General features: G+C 51.2%; 2 protein-coding genes and 1 long non-coding RNA gene across 15 annotated transcripts in view; 2 read left to right on the forward strand and 1 right to left on the reverse strand.

Moving 5' to 3' along the window:
• Positions 1-6,596, forward strand: part of GPATCH8 (G-patch domain containing 8) — a 91,424-nt gene extending 84,828 nt beyond the window's left edge. For all 11 annotated transcript variants that reach the window (XM_081577166.1, XM_081577167.1, XM_081577170.1 and 8 more), the window contains one exon: positions 450-6,596. In XM_081577166.1, coding sequence (XP_081433292.1) covers positions 450-4,350 — 3,901 coding nt within the window. In that variant the 3' untranslated portion in view covers positions 4,351-6,596. The remainder of the gene's footprint in view (positions 1-449) is intronic.
• Positions 5,543-14,878, reverse strand: LOC145541248 (uncharacterized). The gene is made up of 5 exons (XR_014078898.1): positions 14,397-14,878; positions 14,224-14,309; positions 12,948-13,409; positions 9,047-9,117; positions 5,543-6,456 (listed from the first exon to the last, which is right to left on the reverse strand). It is a non-coding gene; the product is annotated as an uncharacterized LOC145541248 (long non-coding RNA).
• On the forward strand, positions 11,204-24,656 carry ITGA2B (integrin subunit alpha 2b). Of its 3 annotated transcripts, none has more exons than XM_081577175.1 (30): positions 11,204-11,420; positions 12,965-13,086; positions 13,176-13,273; positions 13,380-13,548; positions 13,853-13,902; positions 13,980-14,025; positions 14,119-14,244; positions 14,606-14,653; positions 14,808-14,851; positions 14,977-15,030; positions 15,153-15,205; positions 15,415-15,626; positions 17,815-17,997; positions 18,239-18,284; positions 18,385-18,489; positions 18,574-18,629; positions 18,724-18,875; positions 19,020-19,145; positions 19,717-19,784; positions 20,015-20,162; positions 20,780-20,872; positions 21,110-21,189; positions 21,501-21,581; positions 21,706-21,802; positions 21,902-22,054; positions 22,156-22,272; positions 22,747-22,860; positions 23,092-23,193; positions 23,377-23,493; positions 24,260-24,656. In XM_081577175.1, exons 1-30 carry the CDS (start codon positions 11,233-11,235, stop codon positions 24,314-24,316), a joined length of 3,105 nt encoding a protein of 1,034 aa, XP_081433301.1. In that variant the 5' UTR covers positions 11,204-11,232; the 3' UTR covers positions 24,317-24,656. The 3 variants fall into 3 exon arrangements, with proteins under 3 accessions (XP_081433301.1, XP_081433302.1, XP_081433303.1); XM_081577176.1 differs by having other exon boundaries at positions 14,119-14,214; XM_081577177.1 differs by lacking the exons at positions 19,717-19,784; positions 20,015-20,162.
• The last annotated feature ends 1,135 nt before the right edge of the window (positions 24,657-25,791 follow it).

Consider the following 25,791-nt stretch of genomic DNA (forward strand, 5'->3'; position numbering starts at 1 on the left):
AGGTGGGCTATGCCAGATGGTAATGATAGTGTATTCAAATTGTGAGGTAAACCTCAGTATTTAGACAGCTTAGGAAGAAACAGCAGTAACTGGCTATCCCTATGAATGTAGCTTGGTAGATTAGCAGTATGAGACTTTGCCTTACCTTACTGAGCAATTTCCTTTCGTTAGCATTGGGCTGAGGAAGGACCACCATTCAGTGTCTTTAAGATCTGCCTGTGATGAATGGTCAAACATAAGAGATAAGTGTTTTAGAAGTATGAGGGACTTCCCTGAGGGTCCAGTGGTTAAGACTCTGCCCCTCCACTGCAGGAAGCATGGATTTGATCCCTCCTCAGGGAACTAAGATCTTGCATGCTTCATGGCAGGCCAAAAAAATAAAGTAGTATGAAATGTACCCCTAAACCTGTTTTTTTGTTTGTTTCTTATTTTTCTACACCATTGTGTAGTGCACCTGGAAGTGGTCCCATGTTCAGACCAACCACAGTGGCTGTAGATGAAGAAGGTGGAGATGATGAGAAAGAAGAATCAGCAGCAAACAGTGGCACAAGTACCACCGCCACTTGTGGCCTTGGATCTGAATTCTCCACAGATAAAGGAGGCCCATTCACTGCAGTACAAATCACTAATACCACTGGGCTGGCACAGGCTCCTGGGCCAGCCTCTCAAGGCATCAGCTTTGGCATTAAGAATAATCTGGGAACCCCACTGCAAAAATTGGGAGTGTCATTTTCCTTTGCCAAGAAGGCTCCTGTCAAACTCGAATCAATAGCATCAGTTTTCAAGGACCACGCAGAGGAAGGGACCTCTGAAGATGGAACAAAAGCTGATGAAAAGGGTACAGACCAAGGACTGCAGAAGGTGGGAGATTCTGATGGTAGCAGTAATCCCGACGGTAAAAAAGAAGATGAAGACCCTCAGGACGGAGGGTCCCTTGCCTCAACATTATCTAAGTTAAAAAGAATGAAGCGAGAAGAAGGAGCCGGGGCTACAGAGCCAGAGTATTACCACTACATCCCCCCAGCACACTGCAAAGTAAAACCTAATTTTCCTTTTCTACTCTTTATGAGAGCCAGTGAACAAATGGAAGGTGATAATAGTACACACCCAAAGAATGCCCTAGACAGCAAAAAAAGTAGTTCTCCCAAGCCTAAAGGCTGCATCAAGGTGACAACAAGCCAAGGAGCAGAAAAGACAGTTAGTGAAGTCTCCGAACAGCAGATGGAAACCAATGTAGCTGAGCCCTCAGAGCCTGGGAGCAAAGCTGAGACAAAGAAGCCCTCAGGAGGGGATGTAAGTGAGCATAGTTTAGACAGTCAGAAGGATTCAGAGATCCAAATGTGTGAGTCTGACCCTCCTAAAGAAACTTCTCAGGCTACTCCAGCAGGGAGAGAAAGCCGGGAGGGACCCAAATATCCAACCGGTCCTTTCTTTCCCGTTTTAAGCAAAGATGAAAGCACTGCCCTCCAGTGGCCATCAGAACTGTTAATTTTTACGAAGGCAGAACCCTCCATTTCGTACAGTTGTAACCCTTTGTATTTTGACTTCAAGCTTTCAAGGAACAAAGATGCCAGAGCAAAAGGGACAGAAAAGCCAAAGGACATAGGAAGCTCCTCAAAGGACCATCTCCAAGGCCTTGATCCTAGTGAGCTACATAAAAGCCAGGGGGAGGAAGAGAGTGTCCAACATTCTTCAGGAGGCAGAATCGACGCACCTGCTTCAGGGGCTGCCTGTAGCAGCCTGAATAAGCAGGAGCCTGGGGGTAGCCATGGATCAGAGACAGAAGACACAGGGAGAATCCTGCCTAGCAAGAAAGAACGATCTGGGAAGTCCCACCGACACAAAAAGAAAAAGAAGCACAAAAAATCCAGCAAACATAAACGGAAACACAGGGCTGACCCAGAAGAGAAAAGCTCTAAGGCAGAATCTGGGGAGAAGTCTAAGAAGCGCAAGAAGCGAAAACGGAAAAAGAATAAGTCATCAGCCCCAGCAGATTCTGAACGGGGGCCCAAACCGGAACCCCCTGGTAGTGGTAGCCCTGCACCACCAAGAAGACGGCGGCGAGCCCAGGATGATTCCCAGCGGAGATCCCTTCCAGCTGAAGAAGGGAGCAGTGGCAAGAAGGATGAAGGCGGAGGCAGTGGGAGTGCCCAAGATCATGGTGGGAGGAAACACAGGGGTGAACCTCCCACGTCATCCTGCCAGCGAAGAGCTGGCACCAAACGGAGCAGCCGATCCAGCCATCGAAGTCGACCCAGTAGTGGAGATGAAGACAGTGATGATGCGTCATCACGCCGGCTGCACCAGAAGTCTCCATCCCAGTACAGTGAGGAGGAGGAGGAGGAGGAAGAGGAAGAGGAGGAGTCGGGCAGTGAGCATTCCCGAAGCCGCTCACGGTCTGGCCGGCACCATTCCTCTCGCCATTCCTCCCGGCACTCTTACTCCAGTAGCTCAGATGCTTCTTCAGACCAGAGCTGCTATAGTAGACAACACAGTTACTCTGATGACAGCTATAGTGACTATAGTGACCGGTCACGAAGGCACTCCAAGCGCTCCCACGATTCTGATGACTCAGACTACGCCAGCTCCAAGCACCGGTCCAAGCGGCACAAATATTCATCTTCTGATGATGACTATAGCCTCAGTGGCAGCCAGTCCCGAAGCCGATCTCGGAGTCATACCAGAGAGCGCTCAAGATCCAGGGGCCGCAGCCGCAGCAGCAGCTGTAGTCGCAGCCGGAGCAAAAGGAGAAGCCGCAGCACCACAGCCCACAGCTGGCAGCGGAGTCGGAGCTATAGCCGGGACCGCAGCCGCAGCACCCGGAGTCCTTCACAGAGGTCAGGCTCCAGGAAGGGATCATGGGGGCACGAGAGCCCTGAAGAGAGGCGTTCTGGTCGTCGAGACTTCATTCGCTCTAAAATCTACCGCTCCCAGTCTCCCCACTACTTCCGATCAGGCCGGGGAGAAGGTCCTGGGGAGAAGAAGAAAGAAGATGGCAGAGGAGATGATAGTAAGGGGATAGGCCCACTCTCCCAGAACAGCAGCGCTGGCCCAGGAAGAGGGTCAGAAAGTGACTGCAGCCCTGAAGACAAGAACTCCGTCACCGCCAAGCTGCTACTGGAAAAGATTCAGTCAAGGAAAGTGGAGAGGAAACCGAGTGTGAGTGAGGAGGTGCTGGCCACCCCTAATAAAGCCGGGCTGAAGCTCAAGGATCCCCCACAAGGTTATTTTGGACCCAAGCTCCCGCCTTCTCTTGGCAACAAGCCTGTCCTTCCTCTAATAGGGAAGCTCCCAGCTACCCGAAAGCCCAACGCCAAGAAATGTGAAGAGTCTGGCTTGGAAAGGGGAGAAGAGCAAGAACAGTCAGAGACAGAAGAAGGGCCTCCAGGGAATAGTGATGCCCCATTTGGACATCAGTTCCCCTCAGAGGAAACAGCTGGCCCCTTATCAGACCCACCCCCAGCAGAGCCAAAGTCTGAAAAAGCTACTGCTGATCACCCTGTGGGTCCACTAGGCACCCCAGTGCACTCTGACTGCTATCCTGGGGACCCATCCATCTCCCATAACTACCTCCCTGACCCCAGCGATGGGGACACCCTTGAGTCCCTGGATAGCGGCAGTCAACCAGGCCCTGTGGAGTCCAGCTTGCTGCCTATAGCATCAGACCTCGAGCCCTTCCCGGGTTACGCACCGCCCAGTGGGGAGCCCAGTATTGAGTCAACTGATGGAGCCGAGGATGCATCCCTTGCCCCCCTGGAGAGCCAGCCCATCACCTTCACTCCCGAGGAGATGGAGAAGTACAGCAAGCTCCAGCAGGCCGCACAGCAGCACATCCAGCAGCAGCTTCTGGCCAAGCAGGTGAAGGCCTTTCCCGCCTCAGCCGCCCTGGCCCCAGCCACTCCAGCCTTGCAGCCCATCCACATTCAGCAGCCAGCCACGGCCTCTGCCACCTCCATCACAACTGTGCAGCACGCCATCCTACAGCATCATGCCGCAGCAGCCGCCGCCGCCATTGGGATTCACCCCCACCCTCACCCCCAGCCACTAGCCCAAGTGCATCATATCCCCCAGCCCCACCTGACCCCCATCTCCTTGTCCCACCTCACTCACTCCATCATCCCTGGTCATCCCGCCACCTTCCTGGCTAGCCACCCCATCCACATCATTCCCGCCTCGGCCATCCATCCCGGGCCCTTCACCTTCCACCCTGTTCCACACGCTGCCCTCTACCCTACCCTGCTGGCTCCCCGGCCTGCTGCAGCAGCTGCCACTGCCCTCCACCTTCACCCACTACTTCACCCCATCTTCTCAGGTCAGGACCTGCAGCACCCCCCCAGCCATGGCACATGAGTTAGGGGATAGGAGCCCAGATAGAGCCAGGGAAGGTGACCCATGCATCTTCCTTTGGGGTGTCGAGCCATTAATACCAGCAAGTAGTAGCTGGAATGGGCAGTGTCTGACAGCCAAAGAATTGAGTTTTGGCTTGCAGGGGTGGTTTTAGATTTGAGGTTTGCTTTGGGTTTACTATCAGGGATTTTTTTCCCTTTTTCCTTTTCTGTTTGTCCCTCCCTCTCCTGTGTTTCTAGGCTAGGGAACACCAGTAAGTGCTACCCACCCCTCTTCGGCAACATCCCCAAACTGTCAAGTTTAGATACTCCCCTCCTCCCTCTACTTTTTATCCTCTGCACTTCTGTGTATAAATTTTAAAACATTTTCCTCCTCTCTGGCTGGTGGGTTGTCCATCCAGTCCTGCCTTCTCAGTGTCTTTGACCTTGGTGACCTTATTTATCCCGGGTGAGGTGGAAAGGGAGTCTGACCTGGAACCAGATGCCACTCAGGCTGTCATTTGATCCACTTCCCACACAAACAGAGCCACATATTTGGCACTGTTGTCCTTTCTCCCTCATCCTAGAAGAGACATCTGCATATCCCAGAAAAGAAGATCGTATCATGAATAGAAGCTGCAGAACAGAGAGGAGCTCATGTGTCTAAAGGGTGTATTTTCTTCTGTCATGTTGATGTTTCCTTCTTAATTTATAGGATTTTTTTAATGTAAAAAATTGCACTGAACTCTATAAACGTAAATGCTGCTTTTTGTAGCTCATATAAAAAAGGTTCCATATTTGTAGTATACTGCAATAATATTTTTTACATCCAGCTCTTTAAGTGATCCTTGTTCTGGTGGCTTTGTGTAAATATGTTTGCCCTAGGTGAATTAAGAAACTTTAAAGGTTATCAAATGAAAACAAAAAAAAAAATAAAGTATTTGTTTTCTGCTAGATGCAAAAATGACTAAGCATGTATATTTTATCAAGCTCATGTATTTTTTGAAGTTATGAACCATAAAAATGTTAAAAAGAGGAACACTGCTTAACATTTTTTTGCTGAGACATAATTTGCAGTAAGTGGTGCCGCCAGTACTGGGAGTTTTGAACTAACAGGCTGCAGTCAGCTAGGGGTGTTGAGGAATAGTTCGTTTTGACAGTCTCCCTTATGTGGTTCGCTGTTTCGTACAGAGAAACTGGTGGGCCCCACAGAGGAGGAGAGAGAGATTCAAGAGCTTTATTCTCTGGAAGCAGTGAGATTCAAAGTGATTGTCCTGGGGGATTCCTGGGTTTCTGGGGTGCCTGTCCCAGGCAGTCCATTTGCCTTCCTAGTACTTAGCCCCCTCTGACAAAAATTTTTAATGTGCCTTTTGGGTTGACTAGAAACTGAAGTAGAAGTAAACTGGAACGTGGTAGAGTTGGGATGGTCTTCCTCCTCCTCTTATTGAGAGGTGAGCACATTTTTAGATTCTGCAGATTTTTTTGCTTCATAGTTTCCATGCCTCTACCCAGCTTAGTTTAGGCAGTAAAGATTCCTTTTTTCTTTTCTCCCGTGACACTTAGCAGAGGAAGTACCACCTGAATTCCTCTTCCTCCTCTTCTTACCTTTGACCTGGCTCTCAGTCCTAATTAATACGATGGCCCAAAGGTGTTCATCTTGTAGATCTCATCTTCTTTGATGTAGTTAGAACTTCCCTGTTGGGCATTTCCCTACCTACTCCTGTGGCTAGAATTGGTTGGGTGGTCACCTGACAGGAAATACAAAACCCTGCGTACATGGGCCAGGGCTCCGCGTTCTGCCTTCTTCAATTTCCAAGATAGAAAGGCTTTGAGTTCATGTCGAGCAAGTGCTGGGCAAACGAAGACTCTGTTGAGCCTTCTACCTGTTCAGTGCTCCTCATGTGATTCAGAAGCATCACTTTTCTGATAAATAGCACTGGAAAATGAAATCATCTGTTTGAAGTGAAGGGACTCATTTTTCTTTGCTTTCAGCTCATGTAAATATTTAAATACTACAGTATTAACATTTTTGTGCTGCTTCCCATTAGCGTGTAGATTGAGCCATACTCTGGCTGCCTCTCTACTTTCCTGGGGGCAGTTTCCTTTAATTTCCACAATAGTGATTTTAAAACTAAAAAAAGGAAAATCAAAATAATCTATCCTTACTTACAAGCATAACAGATTGTATTTAACTTTATCACATATGATAGAGAGATATACGCTGTACAATTAGGGAAAGGAACTTTCTAATAAACCAATGATTTGTGGAAACTTTAGAGTCTGTCGTGATTGTTGCCCCATCCACTCAGTGGGGAAGGGATGGACTTATGGGTCACAAATAACATCTTGTATGAAGTGGTCAAAGGATAGATTCTTATGAACCAGCTGTTTATGATGTTTCGATTGTACTTCTCAAAACTCACCCTGCGCAAGTAGAGGGGAAAGGTTATGTTGTGGGAGGAAGTGATGGTAAAGTTTCTGTCAGTCTTACGTAGATGTCTAGGAATGTATACCTCTTTTCCACCAACTCTCCCAGATTATTTTTTTCTTTTTGGCTGCATTGAGTGGCATGCAGGATCTTAGTTCCCTGACCAGGGATTGAATCTGTGCCCCCTACAGCGGAAGGATGGAATCTTAATCACAGCTACCAGGGAAGTCCCGATTTGGGGGCTTTTGAGTGGACTTCAGGGCAATGAGATGAGTCCCCTGCCTGGCCTTCCCCTCCAGAGTCCTGAGTCCTCCAGTACCAGTCCTGAGTTATTCTCAACCCTTTACTATGAGTACAGTGCTAGAGAGCTACCTGGTAAAAGGAAGGATGTGCTCATTGTTACTGAGCAGATAAAATTATCTACTCTTCTGTATGCAAAAGGCAGGGAAAATTGTGCATCAAATGCTGACCATAGTCCTGTAGTGATAATTAGTTTCCTCTCTTCAGCCTTTCAGGAAGGAACGGTACAGTGTCTATTTCTATTTTCCTACTCTTACACAGTTGTATTCTCCCCTTGACAAAAGAGAAGCGATTCAACTTGAACCTTGGTTTGGATGCTCAGATCTGCCTATTTCTCTAAAATAGCAAAATCCCCACCCCCAAATAAAGGATGTTAGAAAATGAAAAGTGGAAATTCCCTGGCGGTCTGGTAGTTAGGACTCGGCATTTTCACCACCATGGCTTGGGTTCAGTCCCTAGTAAGGGAACTAAGATCCCCCAAGTCTTGTGGCACAGCCAAAAAAAGAAAAGTGGTGTTCTGAGCAGGCAAGGTGTCAGCAAAGAGGCAGACTGACCTGTAGAGATCCTCCATGTGAAGGTCTGTGTGGCTGCCTGATTACAGGAGGGGTTCTGCTACCTGCCTCAGCTGCCTGGGCTGCAACATGTAAGTTCTTCCTCCTCTACACCCTCAAGTGACTAATTCAGGCCTTGTCAACCCTTTCCATTCTTGTTTGCCAGGGGTACCGTCACCCGCTTATCACATGTCTGAATTATTGCAGCCTTTTCCTGGCTGGCCTCCCTGACTCTAGGATCTACTGGATTTTCAGAATTGTGGTTCATTTAGTACTCACTGCTTCCCAGTAAAATAGTAAACTCTTGAGAGGGCAGGGACCAGTTCTTACACTTCAATTCTTTTTTCTTAATCCCTTAGACTAGTGTTAGGAATTGAACACTTTCAGTAACATTTTGATTATATGTTCAAGAAAGATAAAGCAAAAGACTATTAATAACAGGATTATGCATCAGGATTTAGCAAGGAAACATCAAAGATGATTTTTCTCTATATCCTCCACATTGTCTAGCTCACTGCCAGACCCATGGTAGTTCAGTAATTGTTGACTTTATGAAGCCTTAACGTTCATTGAGAGATTCAAAGACTTAGGCTGATGGGATGGAAAAGTGAGAGCAATGTGTCAGCCCTCTGCCTACTATCAACCCAGCTGTGTCCCCAACAGAACTCCCACAAGGAACAGAATCTTTATTGAATATCAAAACTGTCTCTCCCCGAGTCTGATCCTATTTCAGTTAATGATACTATCATCCTACCAGCCAGCCATGCTGCTGCTGCTGCTAAGTCGCTTCAGTCGTGTCCGGCTCTGCGCAACCCCATAGACGGCAGCCCACCAGGCTCCGCTGTCCCTGGGATTCTCCAGGCAAGAATACTGGAGTGGGTTGCCATTTCCTTCTCTAATGCATGAAAGTGAAAAGTGAAAATGAAGTTGCTCAGTCGTCTCCGACTCCTAGCAACCCCATGGACTGCAGCCTACCAGGCTCCTCCATCCATGGGATTTTCCAGGCAAGAGTACTGGAGTGGAATGCCATTGCCTTCTCCGGACCAGCCAGCCATAATAGCTCTGAATTACTTTTGACACCTCCCTACCACATGGCAGTTACTGATCATGTAATCTCTGCCCTCTGCTTCTGCCACCAGTACCCTGGTTCAGGCCTCATCACCTTTAACTGAGAGGATGGTAGGCACCATCCATCTGATCTTCCCACTAAGTCCTGCCTTTTCCAGTCCCTTCTATCCATAGGCAGCTAGTATAATTCTGATTGGAGCACCACTGATCATGTATCTTATTCTCTGACTTATTAATAAAAAAAAAAATCTATGATTCTCCATCTCCTATGGATTAAAGTTCAGATTTCTCAGACATTCAAGGACCTGCAGTGATGAGACCCCAGCCTTCATTCCAGCCTCATGCCCCAGTCCTCCACTGTGTTGACTACTTACCTTTCTCTATAACTGACCTCTGTGTTCTTCTGCTCTCTGTTATTTCCTGTGTTGAAAAACCCCTTCATTCTCTGACAAAGGCAATATAGTACAATGGTTAAGAACATGAATTCAAGCACAAATGTGTTTGACACATAGTTTTTGCCACTCTGTGTACACTTGGACTATTTACCTAAAACTCTGTGCCACAGTTTTAGCATTTCTAAAATGGACATAATAGTAGCTAATGCATAGGGTTGTTATGAAGAAGCTGATAATAATGACCAGCTAGGCATCACCCCTATCTTTTTCAAGGCATTTACTATCCTCCTGCTGCAGTTGTATGTGTTCATGTCATGTCTTAACTCTCTCAGGACTAAGTTTTTTAAGGATCCTTGACAGTTGTCTTTGTATCTCTTTACCATTCAATGCCTTGAACAGAATGAAAATTTATTAAAAACCTTGGTGAAGTGTGAGTTAATTTGGGGCTACACAGGGTACACCAGTATTACAGTTCCACTCAGTTGAGGACAGGGGGAGGGTGGAAGGTAAGTACAGGACTAAGTATTACGTGCCTGCTGTGAGCTTGGCACTGGGAATTCAGCAGTGAAGGAGGCCCAGACTGAAGTTCAAGGTGCTTCTAACCTAGAAAGGGATAGGATTTTGAGCTGTGTGAATTATGAGGACAAAGGTGGTGCTGAAGGGATTCCAGAATGGCCTGGGGGAGTTGGGCAGGATAAGATGATGGTTAAGTTTGATCAGAAAATGTAACAGCCCTGGTAGTCCAGTGGAATCCATCTTACAATGCAGAGAACTTGGGTTCCATCCCTGGTTGGGAAACTTTAAGATCCTACACGCTGGGATCAACAGTTCCCACACCACAACTACAGAATCCGTGTGCCACAAGGAAAGATCCCAGATGATGCAACTAAGACCCAACGCAGCCAAATAAATAAAACATTTAAAAAGAAAATATGAGCAAAAGCAGTGTGACTATGTTCTTTACCCCAGCAGATCTCTTAAATTTCCTTCCTGACAACCTGCTTTTTTGGGAAGACAATGCAGTGCCAGTAAGACTTGCTTGGCACTCCTCTTCCTCTGATCATCCATTTAAAAATGCCCTTTCTGCTCAAAACTATTCCTTTTCTTTCCACCGTGTGAGCCTGCATTTGCATCTTCAATCCTCAGTGCCTGCTGCTATTCAGTCTGTCAGCAATGCCTACAGTATGTTGGGTTCTTGGCTAGGTCCTGGGGCACCAGAAAGGAACCTCATTCTCAAGGGACCCGTGGACAAAATCCAGTGAACAGACCATGACTAAGCAGTGTGATCAGTGCCGCACCTCTGTGTGTTAACCCCAGAGTGCCAGCCTGAGGAATTGAGGGAGGCATCCCCTAGGCAATGACCCCATTAGAATCAAGTCTTAGTGATTGGACAAGAGCTCTGTCACCCAAGAAGGAGTTAGACCTGCCTCCAACTGAACAGCTGGTGCAAATCTCAGAGCCTGTGAGCCAGAACACCCTGGGGTGACTCCACTTTATCCCCATCGCCTCCCTTCAGCCAGGATCCATTCACCACCCCTCCCCCAGCACTGGCTACATTGCTGTGGCCACATTAAGACTTGGCCCCAGATGGAGGATGAGTGAAGAAGCTGTTGTACCAGTATGACCCGAGTGAAGCCACCAAAGGTCCTAGAAGGAGGAAGTGGATAAGTGCCTTATCCTTTTAAGGATACAGCAGCCTCAGGTCTTATCAGGGGCCAGGAGCTTCCTCACTCCTTCCCCCACTTCTGACCAAGTCACAATGTGCCTCCACAGCGCATGGAACTGTGTGGGGGGAGGAGGACCTATAGAACTGGGCTAGAGTGGAGGCGTTTGCACATCCCAAGCAGGAAGCAATGGCGGTTTAGACTAGCGCGGAGGTAGGAGGAATGGAATGAAGATTCAAGAGACATTGTTGAAGAGCACAACCAGCAGGACTTGATGATAAAATAAGTTCAAGAAAAGGGAAGAATTGGCTTTCAGCCATAAGCATCCACCCCCAGGGTGGACTTACTCTCTTCCCAGAAACCCTAGAAACCAAATAGCCCAAGACTCTGCCTACTACTCAGCAAGTGGGTTTCAGCTTGATAAGAAAAGACTTCCTGTGATGGAACTGAAAGAGGAAGCCACTAACCCATTACTGCCTAGGAGGCTGTGGGAGAAGGAAGATGGCAAGAGCTCTGTGTCTACTTCGTGCCCTCTGGCTTCTGGAGTGGGTGCAGCTGCTCTTGGGACCTGGTGCTGTGCCTCCAACCTGGGCCTTGAACCTGGACCCAGTGCAGCTCACTGTCTACACAGGCCCTAATGGCAGCCACTTTGGGTTTTCACTGGACTTCTACAAGAACAGCAATGGGAGGTGAGCCCTGGGAAACTCCCCCACCATCACTGCTTCTGTGGATCTTGAGTTCCCCATTTGTGATAGAAGTTGAGCAAAGTGATTTCCAAGGTCTATTTGGGCTGAGTTCTTGTTAGGAATACTGGGGTGTCAGCGAGAGGCACCAGTGGGGAGCTGGGCAGAGCAAAGACAGAAGGGAGACCCATGTTGATGCCTTATTTTTTCCTCAAGGGTCAGTTTTATACCCACTCCACCCTTATCCCCTTGAAATATAGAAAGGAGCACATGTCTTAAGTTGACCTGCAGAACTGTGAAATTGTCTGTCTACTCCCACTTTGCTTTTCTATTCCAATCCCCTCAACACGGCAAAATGATTGATATTTGAAAAGAAGCAATAGAGCATTATTGGTTGGGATTGACCAGGCTGCAAATTCAGACTGCTAAAATTAGAGTCCTGGCTCTCTCTCTCTATAGGAACAACCCTGAGCTAGTTCCTTATTCAGATGGACACTAAGGTCCAGCTTCAGGGCATAGCAATAGCAGATGAACTTTAAGTATCAGCACCTTGGGGAGTTGCCTCTGCTGAAGAGGGCCACTGCCCTCAAAGCTCCCCCACTTCCAAATGTGGCCCAGGAACAATGACTAGTCAATGAGGAGTGTGAAGGGAGGGGAGAGATTAAGGGTCTGACTCTCATTTCAAGCTCTAGACAGTTCTGAGGGTCTTTCTAGCTCCAAAGTTCCCAGGGCATTGACCCATGGCTGTTATTTGGTCTGAATCTCAACTCAATGCCCCCTGCCCGCTCCTGCTTCTTTCTCCTCCTTTTCAGATACTGGTCTCATAGGCACTACTTAGTAAACATCCTGCAAACTAAACAGAAAAAAAAATTACAGCATCTTTGAAGCCCTCGTTATGTATTATTTGGCTGGCATTGGCATAAATGTTTCTCATGCGTTTATTTCATTTATTTCTCCTGACAGCATTGATTGATATTGTCCACTTTTTATATACAGTAGAGCTGTCATTTGAACCTAGATCTACTAGAGTCCCTAGAAATGTCAGCACCCCACCACCCACTTTAGAGGTGCCCACCTCTAAAGAATAGCTTAATATTTGGAATATTAAGAATAGCTTAATATTTCCTGGTTAAAACTGGTTCTCAGAAAGAGATCTGATGACAGTTCAGACAAGATTACGGTGCACATAAACCCGTGGCTTTTCGTGCCAAGTGTTGGGGAATGTAGACGGTGTACAGAGTTTAGGAGGTCTCTTTTAGCCAGCCTATTAAACCCTTCGTGTTCAAATTGAACCTAATGGTTATATTCTCAGTTTTATCCTTAATTCCCTCGGTTACTGATGGGTATGTGATTTTCCTCGCTGGGAGTCAGTTTCACTGGCCATAAAATGAAAAAGTTGGCCTCTATGGTCTGTGTCGTCTCACTGAGAAAAGATGATCCAGTGACCCTCAAGCCACACCGCCCTTCCGAGGAGGAGTGCTCCCAGCCCAGGCACTGGGGCACGAGGTACCCCAGAATCCACGGAGCGCTCACCCAGGTTTCTTATGCAGTGCGTCCGTTGTGGTGGGCGCCCCACGGATGCTGGGCCGCAGCGAGGAGGAGACCGGCGGCGTTTTCCTGTGCCCGTGGAAGGCAGAGGGCGGCCAGTGCAGCTCGCTGCCCTTCGACCTCGGTGAGTCTCGCACAAGAAGAGAAAGGGAGGGGCTACGAGGAGAGCGGACAGCCGGGCTTCAGCACCCTACACCTTCTTCTGCCCTCCAGATGATGAAACGCGAAGCATAGGCACCCAAACTTTCCAAACCTTCAAGGCCGGGCAAGGACTCGGGGCGTCGGTCGTTAGTTGGAGAGACAGCATTGTGGTGGGCGCTACGGGACCGGGATCAGGGAGCAGGCGGAGGGCGGGGACACGTGGAGGGAGGAACCCGAGTCCCGCCCCTTCCCCACTCTGCTGTGGCTCTGCTTCAGGCCTGCGCCCCCTGGCAGCACTGGAACGTCCTAGATAGGAACGAGGAGGAGGCTCAGAAGACGCCCGTAGGTGGCTGCTTCGTGGCTCAGCTCCAAAACGGCAACCGCACAGAGTACTCGCCTTGCCGGGCCAACAAAATGAGCCAGTTTTACGAGGGAAATACTTTCAGTGAGCTCCGCTCTCCGTTTCGGCTCCTCCCGCTCGCGGCCGTTATCCATTAGCCCCGCCCTCCACCCGATCTCTCCTGGCCTCCAGCTCTCCCAAATCCTGCTTGCAATCTGGGGTCGCCCAGATGGCCCAGTTCCTGACTCCACCCCTGTGTCCTACCCACTGGATGCTGACATTAAGCCGCGCTCCCGTATTACCCTGTGGCCCCGCCCCCGCTTGACTCCACCTCCCGCCCCCCAACCCCCCCCCCGCCCGCACCGCCAAGCAGGCTTCTTCGCTGACCCTTCCTTTTTGCCTCCTCTAGGAGAAGATAAGCGTTACTGCGAAGCCGGCTTCAGCTCGGTAGTCACTCAGGCGAGTAGGGAGCATAAACGGCGTGGGGGTGACCCCCCAAACAGGACCCCCTCTCACCTCCAGAGCTTCTATTTCAGGCTGGGGAGCTGGTGCTTGGGGCTCCTGGCGGCTACTATTTCGTAGGTACGTGCCCATCCGTACACCTCCCTCCCTTCTCTCGATCCGGGCAGATCCCAGACTCCTGGGCGCCCACACCAACTGTCTCACGCGCCCTAGGTCTCCTGGCGCGGGCTCCAATCGCCGATATCATCTCGAGTTACCGCCCGGGCACCCTCTTGTGGCACGTGCGCACCCAGTTCACCTACGACCACAGTAACTTACAGTACTACGACGGCTACCGGGGTAACGTGGCATCTCCCTTCGAGGCTTCCCAGCACTCCAGTGTCACCGCTGGCCCGGTCCTACCCCTGCAGGAACGCCCTATTGTCAACTCTGGCTGGCCAGCCCCAGGACTAAGGCGCCCCCACTCTGCTCAGGCAGCTCCCTCTCCCTACCCTCTGCAGACTGCCCAGCTCCCAAAGGCGAGCACATCGACTTCTCGTTCTGAATTCGCTTCGCGGCCTCGGGCAGGTCTTGACCTCTCGGTGGCCTCGATTTCCCCGTCTCCCCAATGCAGAGTTTGAACTGGGTGGTCTCTGAGTCCCCTCCCCTCTCATTCCCTGCTTCACCCTCCCAGAAGGACTAACTCTCACTGTGCCTTCAGGGTACTCGGTAGCCGTGGGCGACTTCGATGGAAATCCCGAAACTACAGGCAAGAAATTCACTTAGGGGTGGGGTTTGGGGAGTCCCGCCCGGAAAGGAGCACTTCCAAGACCCGCATCGAAATCTCCCTGGGATGCGGAACGGCGGGCGGGAGGCAGGTTGGGGTTCCAGAGACCTCACTTTCTGGGCCTGGCTCTCCCCAGAGTATGTCTTTGGTGCCCCCACCTGGAGTTGGACCCTGGGAGCGGTGAGTGCCCTCTGTCCACCCCTCACTGATTTCACTCTTCAGCCTGAACCGTGCCCCACCCCCAAACTTCCTGTCCTTCTGTGATGGGGTCAACTGTGACACGCTCCTGTATGTTTTCCGAGCAGGTGGAAATTTTGGACTCACACCACCAGATGCTGCACCGGCTGCATGGAGAGCAGGTGAGGATCAGGTGGGCGTGGCCAAGGCTAGGGAATTGAGGCCCTGGAATATTCCACAAGACATGGTGGGATCGAAGTGTGAGTATGAGGACAGAAATTAAGGTGTGCCCTATTTCCTGCAGATGGCTTCGTATTTTGGGCATTCAGTGGTTGTCACTGACGTCAATGGGGATGGGTGAGAAGCCCAGCGCCCCCACCTCTACCCACTTGGGTCCCAAATTACCAGAGGTGTTCACTGCCCTTGGTCTCTGGTCTCTTCCTTTCCAAGCCCTCACTCCCACGTGACCACCGAGGGGAGCGGGAGGGCGAGAATGGGTAAGCCTGGGCTCAGGTCCACAGCATCCCTCTAGCCCATCCCCACATAACCGCCCGTTGGGCCTGCAGGAGGCATGACCTCTTGGTGGGTGCACCATTGTACATGGAGAGCCGTACTGACCGCAAGCTGGCCGAGGTGGGGCGTGTGTACTTGTTCCTGCAGACTCGGGGTGCCCGAATGCTGGGGGCCCCCAACCTCCTGCTGACTGGCACACAGCTTTATGGGCGATTTGGCTCAGCCATCGCACCTCTGGGCGACCTCAACCAGGATGGCTACAATGGTAAGGGAAGAGAGAAGGGGTTTATAGGTATGACATGGACTTGACCTGAGGGCAGCGGGAGCCAGGAAGGGCTTTGAGCATGAGACAGTTAAAGAAGACCAGTCGGGATTTGTTTGGATTAGTCCAGGCAAGAGATGGTGACCACTGGGATGTGGGCTTTGGCAGCAGAGTTAGAGATGAGGGTGATTTCTAGATAGTTATTGCTTAGATTATTAGAACTTGATGGGTGACTGGAGGTGGAGCTAAGAGAGAGGAGTTGGGTGGGTGGTGGTGCCCTTCACTGCCTGAAACTCAAGTCTTGCCACAGGCCTGGAGGGAGATCAGCAGTTCAGCTCTGCTCTCGTTTGGTCTTTTTCTTTTTCTTTTTTTGGCCATGCCGCACAACTTGCAGGATCTTAGTTCCCCAATCAGGGATCGAACCCCATACCCTGGCAGTGAAAGTACGGAGTCCTAACCACTGAACCGCCAGGGAATTCCCTGGACTTGTTAGATCATGAAAGGCTTGGGAGCCTTAGGCAGACGTATCCAGAGAACAGTTGGGTGTGACTTCCCCCATTCCCAGCAGAGAGGTCTGAGTGGGAGATAGGGGCTTGGGGAGGATCGATGAGATCCTGGAAGCTTGCAGAGTGGGAAGAGGCCCAGGAGAGAGCCTTGGGGAGCAAGAGCATTTAAGAGACTCCCAGAGAAAGTGGGTCTGGAAAGGAGACAGAGGGATGTTCAGAGGGGTAGGATGGAAACTAGGAGATCTGATGGCCCAGAACTCAAAGGAAGAGTGCTGGAAGCAGGAGGAAGCTGGGTCAGTGGCTCCAGATGCTGCTAAAAGGTACAATTAGATGGGGCTGGAGAAGTAAGTATTCCTGGGCTTTATAGTAAGAAGGAGGTCATTGGTGACAGTGATAAGAACCAATTCAAGGCTAGCTAGGGACCAAAGCCAGAAGGTCATGGTGCAAGGTATGAATGAAGGTGAAGAATTGATGGCAGCCAGAGTAGACTGCTCTTTTGACCAGTTTGTGAAAGGAGAAAGAGAAAGGTGATTACTGAAAGGAGATGAGGATCAAAGGAAGGCTATTTTAAAGACTATGGAGTAAGTTGAGTGTGGAGGAAAATGATCTTGTGGGGAAATAGAGGCAGGGAGTGAGCTGGAGGTGGGTGCCTGGAATGCCTGAGAGACGCAGGGCTGGGGTGCTCAGCCTAGTGGCCGGTGTAGGAGGGACACTATTCTAGAGTCAAATGGGGAGAAGAACAAAAAGCACAACAGTTGGGTTGCTTCTCTTTCTGAAGGAAGTGAGAGCCAGGGAGCTTGATTGAATGGAGAAGGTTTGAAATAGGTGCTGAGCAGAAAACCCTGAGGGACTGTTAGGCATACACCAAGGCCCCTAGTGATGGCTGGAGGTCAGGAATTCATGGTGCCCGATGTGGTGGGGTCTGGCCAGGACTGGTAATGGGGTGGGATGGTTGAGGATATGGCAAGGGTAATCAAATGTTTAGAAAATAGGTGGAGAGATGGGGAAGCCAGAGATCAGGTGACTGGACGAGACTGTGGTGTGAGTCTATCAGAAAAGCCAGTAGATCTTTAAAAGAAAAAAACTGCACAGAAAACATACCATGAAGTCAGAAGGCAAGGGAAAAACAGTTAAAACATATATATCGAAGATCTTAATTGCCATCACATGCAAAGAATTCTTACAGATTAATAAGATTATTAATGATTGTTATTAATGATGATTACATTTTCAAGAGTGATCATTAAAGTTGTCAGTGATGACAAGCCCATGGTGTGACCCTGGGTTTACATGGTGGGAGTGGAATGGGGTGAAGACCCCCCAGCTGAAGAGGGGGCAAATATTTAGCAGGTTTTGGTTACTTAATCTTCTGGGACTCTATTTTCTCCTTTAAAATGGGAATAATAATGTCTAGTTTTCAGAATTAAAAGAAATCATGACAATATATTGTCCTCAATAGATAGTGAGGATTGTTAGACTGTTTTTACAATAATCTGACTTGATGGGTCTTCCTCCCACCCAATTGTAAACTCCTGGAGGGTGGGGCAGCTGCCTCCTTGACTGGGACCCTTGCATTCCTCTCCTGGTCCCTTGGGGTCTGCCCAGAGAAGGAGCTCAGGAAAGTGTTACAGGGCCTGGAGAGACTGGATAACAGATAGCCACTCCCTTTCTGTTGTTCTTTCCAGATGTTGCAGTAGCCGCCCCCTACGGGGGTCCCAGCGGTCAAGGCCAAGTGTTGGTGTACCTGGGTCACAGTGAGGGGCTTAACCCATCCCCCTCCCAGGTCCTGGACAGCCCCTTCCCCACAGGCTCTGGCTTTGGCTTCTCCCTTCGAGGTGCCACAGATATCGATGACAACGGATACCCAGGTGCCCCTGGACTGCCTCCAGCTAAACAGGAAGGGCCCTTGGGCATTAGCTGGAGATACTGAGAGACACAGCAAAGGGCTTGAACCTGACTTGGTGCCCCACTGAGAACTCTGTGGGTTGGGGGGCCAGATCAAACCTATGGGGAGGTAGTGTGGGAACCCCCTGAGAAAATGACATGAGGACCCCATAACTCTCTAATTAATGATTCTGACACCTCCCCTCCTTCCCACAATGTCTATAGACCTGCTCGTGGGAGCTTACGGGGCCAGCAAGGTTGTGGTATACAGGTGAGCACTGGCTCCAGGGATGGGATGGGGAAGAACCCACCCCGTCAAAGGAGACTAAGTCAGGAGGGGCCACCAAGGCAAGCCTCCCGATTCCTGCCAGGGCTCAGCCGGTGGTGATGGCCACTGTCCAGCTGTTGGTGCAAGACTCACTGAACCCTGCCGTGAAGACTTGTGTCCTGCCCCAGACCAAGACCCCAGTGAGCTGGTGAGACGGAGGGCGTGGGCCAGGCAGGGTTTGGGACCTCAGTGGGGCGACCCTAGCCCCTGAGCCCCATTTATCTCTCTGCAGCTTTAACATCCAGATGTGTGTGGGAGCCACTGGGCACAATATTCCCGAGAAGCTGCGTGAGTGGCACCCTGGGGACAGGAAGCAGGTGGGCCTGGGCCCCCCTGGAGGCTGGCCTGGGAGATTCTGATGCGCCCCGCTTGCCTGGGCCAGACCTGAATGCCGAGCTGCAGCTGGACCGGCAGAAGCCCCGCCAGGGCCGCCGGGTCCTACTGCTGGACTCTCAGCAGGCGGGCACCATCCTGGACCTGGATCTGAGAGGCAGATACAACCCCATCTGCCACAACACCACAGCCTTCCTCCGAGTACGCCCAGGGTGGGGATGAGCAGGGCTGGGTGTGCAGAGCCTGTTAATCCAGCCCCGGGGCGTTGGGCCGGAGGCTGCAGGGGTGGTCAGCAGGGTAGAGTACGTGGTAGCAAGACGGCCTGTCTCTTGCCCCCTTCCCTAGGATGAGGCTGACTTCCGGGACAAGCTAAGCCCTATTGTGCTCAGCTTTAGTGTGTCCCTACCGCCTGAGAAGGATGGAGGAGCCCCTGCTCTTGTGCTGCATGGAGACACCCACATCCAAGAACAGGTAGGAGTGGGCAGGTGCAGGCAGGGGAGGGGGAGGACCCCTGCCAGATTGTCAGAGTTTGGGTTAGTGTCCATATTGACATCCAAACAGACATCCAAACCTAGATGTCACCTCTAATCTCTAATGTTACTCTAAACCCTAATGAAAACTGCCAAATCTCAATACCCCCAAACTCTCATATAAACCTCAGATGTTGGCATCACCTCTAAACTCTCATTTAAACCCTGATGTCTACCTGCTCTTCTCCCACATAAGAGCTTCCACTTCTCAATGCTTTCGTTTAAAAGCTGTGATTTTTTTTTTCCTCTTAATTTGGAAGAGGAATATTTGCTGATGGCATCCAATTCAAGAACTGAATTATAAAATCTGGAAATACATGTTAACAGGAACCTCCGTTAATGTTTGATGGATTTCTTTGCATCATCAAAGCCCTAACTTCATCCCAAACCCTGGGGCAAACCCCAAAGCTCTGATGTCATCGCCAACCTTCTTGTCCTTCTCAGATCTTCTAATTCCCCAAACCCCACTGTGATCCCCAAACTTACCCACCCACATGACATGTCCCTTCTAGACCCGCATCATTCTGGACTGTGGGGACGATGACCTGTGTGTGCCACAGCTGCAGCTCACTGCCAGCGTGTAAGAAGACTGACCACTGCCCACCAACACCACCCACTGCCCCCCTACCCTCCACCCCCAAGTACTGCCACCACCCCCTGCCCCTCGCCGCCCTGTCTACCCTGACGACAGCCCCTCCCCACCTGGATCCTGATAGTCTAGCCTCAGCTCGTCTCCTCGTCCCAGACCCTGGGACCCAAAGACCCCAGGACCCCGCCTCCTTGGCTTTAGTCCCTTCTCAACCGCCACAGGAAGGGCTCCCCACTCCTAATTGGAGCCGACAACGTGCTGGAGCTGCAAATGGATGCAGCCAATGAGGGTGAGGGAGCCTACGAGCCCGAGCTGGCCGTGTACCTGCCCCCAGGCGCCCACTACATGCGGGCTGTCAGCAACATGGAGGTGAGGCCCCCACCCGGGCATCAATGGGGACCTGGGAAGGGCAGGAGCTTTGATTCTCATCTCCCACCTGAGAGCTCCCGTTTCTCTATGCTTTGATTCTCATCTCCCACCTGAGAGCTCCCGTTTCTCTATGCTTTCCTTCAAGAGCTGTGATTTTTCTTCCCCTCTAATTTGGAAGAGGAATATTTGCTAATGGCATACAATTCAAGAACTCGATTATAAAATAAGGAAATAACTTAACAGGAGCCACAGTTTAGATTTGGTTTTGGATTTCTGTTAAATTTCTTTGCTGTTAAATTTGGATTTACTTGCATTCTTTTTTCTCGACATGGGTACTTACATAGGTGTATATTTATTTTTTATTTTACTGATGCAGTTTGTAACAACGGAGTTACCCTCCATGTGATGTTTTGTGGGTTTTACTTTTAAAAATTCATTAAAAAGAATAAGATGCTACAGTAATACATAAAGAGGAATGTGACAGTCCTTGAACTCCACCTCCCCTTGAAACCCTCCATCCCACCCTGGAATCCTCCCCACCCTGACTTTCCAAGGGAGCTTAAATATATGAAGGATGCTGTGTAACCATCTTCTTTCTCGGGACTGCTTCTCCGAAGGGCTTTGAGAGGCTCATCTGTAACCAGAAGAAGGAGAATGAGACCAAGGTGGTGCTGTGTGAGCTGGGCAACCCCATGAAGAGTAACACCCAGGTGAGGCCACTCAGTCCTGGGTGCTGGGTCTCCTCTACCAGGGGTTCATAGACAGCTGGGTTTCAGGGGCTGGGTTTGAAGTCAGATGGCTCCAGACTGGAATCCTTGTCCTCTCACTCCCTGGCTGTGTGGTCTTGGGTGAGTGACTCCCTCTCTGAGTAGTCTTCAAGACGAGGCCTGGAGGCCACATTCAGAGTGGGCGTCTGGACAGTGACTCTGGCCCTCTCCGTGTCTCAGATAGAAGTCATGATGTGGGTGAGCGTGGGGAAGCTGGAAGAGGCTGGGGAGCAGGTGTCCTTCCTGCTGCAGATCAGGAGGTATACTAGACTGGGGGGCACTTCCTCCCCCTGTCTGATCCCCACACAGAGACCCTCAGATGCCTGCCACACAGAAGTGTTCTCTGGGAGGCATGCTCCTTAGACTTTCCTGTTTCCTTTTTCCTCAGAGACTTATTTCTGAGTTTTGGAGCCCTAAAGGAACTAACTTTAGTGTGGGTGCTTTTTGTGGAGTTAGCTCTTCCTGAGCCCTCTGAGATTCTACCCTCCCTCCCCTGCCCCCCGCCCTGAGAGTCCTGATGTTCACTGGGCTGGTGTCCCTGATCTGTTTCTCCTTGGCCCCCTTCCTACAGCAAGAACAGCCAGAATCCAAATAGTGAGATGGTGGAGCTGGATGTACCAGTCCGGGCAGCAGCCCACGTGGAGTTGAGAGGGTGAGAGACCAGGGAGGCAAAAGGGAGTTGGCAGGCATAGCTCTGAGGCTCAGGGGGTCCTGGGCAAACCCCCACAGGCAAGTCAGGGGATCAGGCTCACTCTGGGGGTCTCGGGCCTCTTCAGGAATTCCTTTCCAGCCTCCCTGGTGGTGGCTGCGGAAGAAGGCAGTGGGCAGAACAGCTCTGACATCTCGGGCTCCAAAGTGGAGCACACCTACGAGGTAGGAAGGAGGCTCCGGGCCCCAGACTGGGGTGGGAGGGTCCCAGGAGCTGGTCTTGGTACTGAGCCTCCTAACATCCTGCTACCACCACCCCGCCAGCTCCACAACAATGGTCCTGGTGCTGTAAGTGGCCTCCGCCTCAACCTCTACCTCCCCAGCCAGTCCCAGCCCTCAGACCTGCTCTACATCCTGGATATTCAGCCACAGGGAGGCCTTCAGTGCAACTCAGAGCCCTCTCCCAACCCCCTCCAGGTGACAGGCCACGTGAATCCCTAGCCCATCAACCAGGGCCTCTGTGGGAGGGCTGGCAGGTGGGCAGAGCGTGAGGCCTAAGGGCCTCTTTGCCTCCTCAGCTGGAATGGAGGCTGCCCACCCCCAGCCCTTCCCCGGCCCATCACAACCGGGATCGCAGACAGGTGGTCCTGCCAGAGGAGAAGCGGCCCTCAAGGCTCCAAGATCCAATCTTGGTGGTGAGCACACTCTGTGATCTCCAGCTGGGGCCACCGTGGGGCCCAGGGGCAGAGGGGATGGGAGGCAGGGAGAGAGGAGGGTGTGATGCGGACCTCGTGCGAGTCCCCTTGGTCTCACAGAAACCTCAGGGTGAATATGAAGGATTGTGCTCGTCTTGTGGCTGGCGTGGGGTGGGGGGCACTTGTATATTTCAAGGTGTCCAGTACATTAAAGAAAATGAATAAATGCCAAAGCAGGGTTACAATAAGGCTGAACACTGTACAACTGACCCACGTCTTCCCACCCTTTCTCTGTATCTCTGGGACAGTGTGAGCAATCCCATTCAAAGATAACGTCCCAAGCTTGAATCTGAGGCCCTTCCCGACAGGGAGGCCTGGCCCAAGCTCTTTGACACACAGCCCCCTGTCTTGGGTCCTATGATGGGGGTGGTAATGGGTCAGTAGTGGCTGGGGACCAATGACATATCCCCTCAGAGCTGCGACTCGGCGCCCTGTACTGTGGTGCAGTGTGAGCTGCAGGAGATGGCGCGCGGGCAGCGGGTCATGGTCACGGTGCTGGCCTTCCTGTCGCTGCCCGTCCTCCAAGAGGTGAACCAGGATGAGGGTGGGCGGGGCCTTCTGGAAGCAGGGACCGAGTTACTTGGGGCGGGGCTTAGAAGAGGAGGCGGGGCTTTAGGGCCGGGGAGAGAATAAGGGCTGGATTTAATTTGGAGCGGACAGAGTTAGGCCGGGGCGGATCTCCCTACAGCGGAGTCCGAGGCCGGGACTCCCGTAACCAACAGGCCTCGTGTAAACGACTTTCACCTCCACCCCGTCCAGAGGCCCCTGGATCAGTTTGTGCTGCAGTCTCACGCTTCGTTCAACGTCTCCTCCTTCCCCTACTCCGTGCCTGCCCTCCGCTTGCCCAGCGGAGAAGCTCTGGTGGGTGTGGAAGGGTGGTGGCAGAAAGGGTCCCGCGGGTCTCCCACTGGTCTTCCCCTGAGTCCCTGCCCAGCCGGGACTGCTTGGATCTGAGAGGTGGGACAAGTCACCGGCTCGCAAGTCTGAGTCTCTGGGAAAGGCAAGTGTCCCCGTGACTGAGGAGACCCGCGGGTCTCCCCTCAGGTGCAGACGCAGCTGCTTCGGGTCTTGGAGGAGAGAGAGATTCCAATGTGGTGGGTGCTGGTAGGCGTGCTGGGTGGCCTGCTGCTGCTCACATTCCTGATCCTGGCCATGTGGAAGGTGAGGCATGAAGCAAGGTTGAGGTGGTGGGGGTGGGGGTAGAGGTGAGGTGAGGAGGGCAGGCAATCCCACAGGGAGGCAGAGAGAGATGGTGGCTCAAGTAGATGTCCCAGGGTCCATCTGATTTCCATCTCCACTATTAGAATGTCATCCTCCAGAGGATCTCTTCCAGAGCACAGGTCCCTGGGAGAGGTGGCACCTGAAATCCTAAGGCCTTTAGACCCATTCCCCCTGAGAGCAAGAGTCCCAGGGACTGAGTCTTGCCTTCTGGAATCCATTGACCCCTGAGAATGTTCACCTCCTCCCTGCTCTGTCGCTCCTGAGGAAGGACCCAGGTCTTCCTGCTCTGATGTGTCCCTGGTGGGTCCCTCCCTCCTCTGCCCCTGGAGAACAGCTGCACTGTTCTCAAACTCGCTCAAGTGTCCAAACCCTAGAAAGCCACAGTGCTTTTAGGGAAAACATACATTAGACGTATAATAATCAAATATATGCCATCACGTGCTTGAGTCATATAGAGACATAATCATCAGTACTTAAGAAAAATTCAGGAAATGAAAAGCAAAATGTTAAAAAAAATTTTTTTGTTCCATGCGTTATCTCTAAATGGGAAATGCCTCCACTTGATCATATAGTGGGGATTGTGTTCTGTGCTGGTCCAGGGTGAGGACCTCATGGCTGGCTGGTTTCTAGCATACATTCTCCATTGCTGCTCTGGGGCTGAAAAATCACCTTTACACCCCATCCCTGGCCCCTGTGCACCCCCCAGGTTGGCTTCTTCAAGCGGAATCGTCCACCCTTAGAAGAAGATGATGAAGAGGAGTGATGAGCCCACACGTCTCTGTCCTGGCAGCAAGGTCGAGTGTGATGTTGTGTCCCTTCTCCAACAAGTGCCCCCCCATCTCTGGTTGCCCGAGGCTGGGAGAGTGACATTCTAATAGTGGAGATGGAGATCAGATGGACCCTGAGTCATCTACGTGGGCCACCAGCTCTCTCTGCCTCTTGATGTCCTCTCCCTCCCATCAGAGCTGAGTCACCCCCTCTCCTGCTGGACCCTGAGTCATCTACGTGGGCCACCATCTCTCTCTGCCTCTTGATGTCCTCTCCCTCCCATCAGAGCTGAGTCACCCCCTCTCCTGCTGCCTAATAAAGAACTTGGACCCCAACTCCACAGCATACTGCCTCTTCTTGGGGGTCAGAAGAGGAGAGGGGCCTGAGGTGATGTTTGGGCTGAGGAATCTAGGACTGGAAGAAGTGTGAGCAGAGAGGTCTCTGCCAGGGTTAGGGTGCAAATTACTGTCTTTGAGGAGTATCAGGAGCTAGAGAGTGGAACAAAGGAAAAGGAATGGCAGAGCCTCCAAGTGAGACTGGAAGGGGATGGGGTGTCTGAGGGTGGTTGGGTGAGGGGGGGATTGGGTGCATCAGAAAAGGGAGGCTGAGTCCCTGGTGGGTGAATTTAAACAATATTTTTTTCCATGATCTTGGAGGAAATAAACCCCAAGATGAGTTGAGAGTTGGGGAAGTAATACACTGTCTCCACTTTCATAAAAGAAGGTCCTTAAAGCTGTATTCTGGGATTTCCTTGGTGGTCCAGTGGTTAAGACTCACCTTCCAATGCAGGGAGTGTGGGTTTGATTTCTGGTGGGGGAGCTAAGACCCCACATGCCTTGTGGTCAAAAAATCAAAACATAAAACAGAAGCAATGCTGTAACAAATTCTGTAAAGAGAAAACAAATGGTCCATATAAAAATGTTTTGTAGGATTTATTTATTATTATTTTTTATTTTTGGCTACATGTGGGCTTTCTCTAGTTGCAGGGAGCCGGGACTACTTTTCCTTGCAGTGACCTGGGCTTCAGTAGTTGTGGCACACAGGCATAGTTGCTTCCAGACATGTGGGATCTTCCCTGACCAGGGATGGAATCCATGTCCCCCCACTGGCAGAGGGATTCTTAATCACTAGACCACCAGGGAAGCCACGCCCCCAAAAAATCTTTTTTAAAAAGCTGTTCAGAGTGAGGAGGGGCAGAGGGAGGCTGAGTAAGCCCTCAGTCTGAGGAAGGCAGAGTTTCAGCAGGGACAGAAGAGCAGGCATTGCTCTCTGGCTACCCTGCTGATTGCTGTTCCTTCTTGCCCACTAAGGGGAGGGGTCTTTAGTTTGGAATGAGGGCACAGGCAGGGAGCTTGCAGGAGAGCTCAGAGTGGAACACAATCATCCCACGGTGGAGGCTGGAGCCAGTGAGTAGCAGGGGTTGGGGGTGCGGGGGGTCCTCCTGGAGTGCTGAGAGATGTGTTGGTTCAT

The sequence above is a fragment of the Giraffa tippelskirchi genome, chromosome 3, assembly GCF_054371585.1.
Source record: "Giraffa tippelskirchi isolate mGirTip1 chromosome 3, T2T-mGirTip1v1.2.pri, whole genome shotgun sequence".
Lineage (NCBI taxonomy): Eukaryota > Metazoa > Chordata > Mammalia > Artiodactyla > Giraffidae > Giraffa > Giraffa tippelskirchi.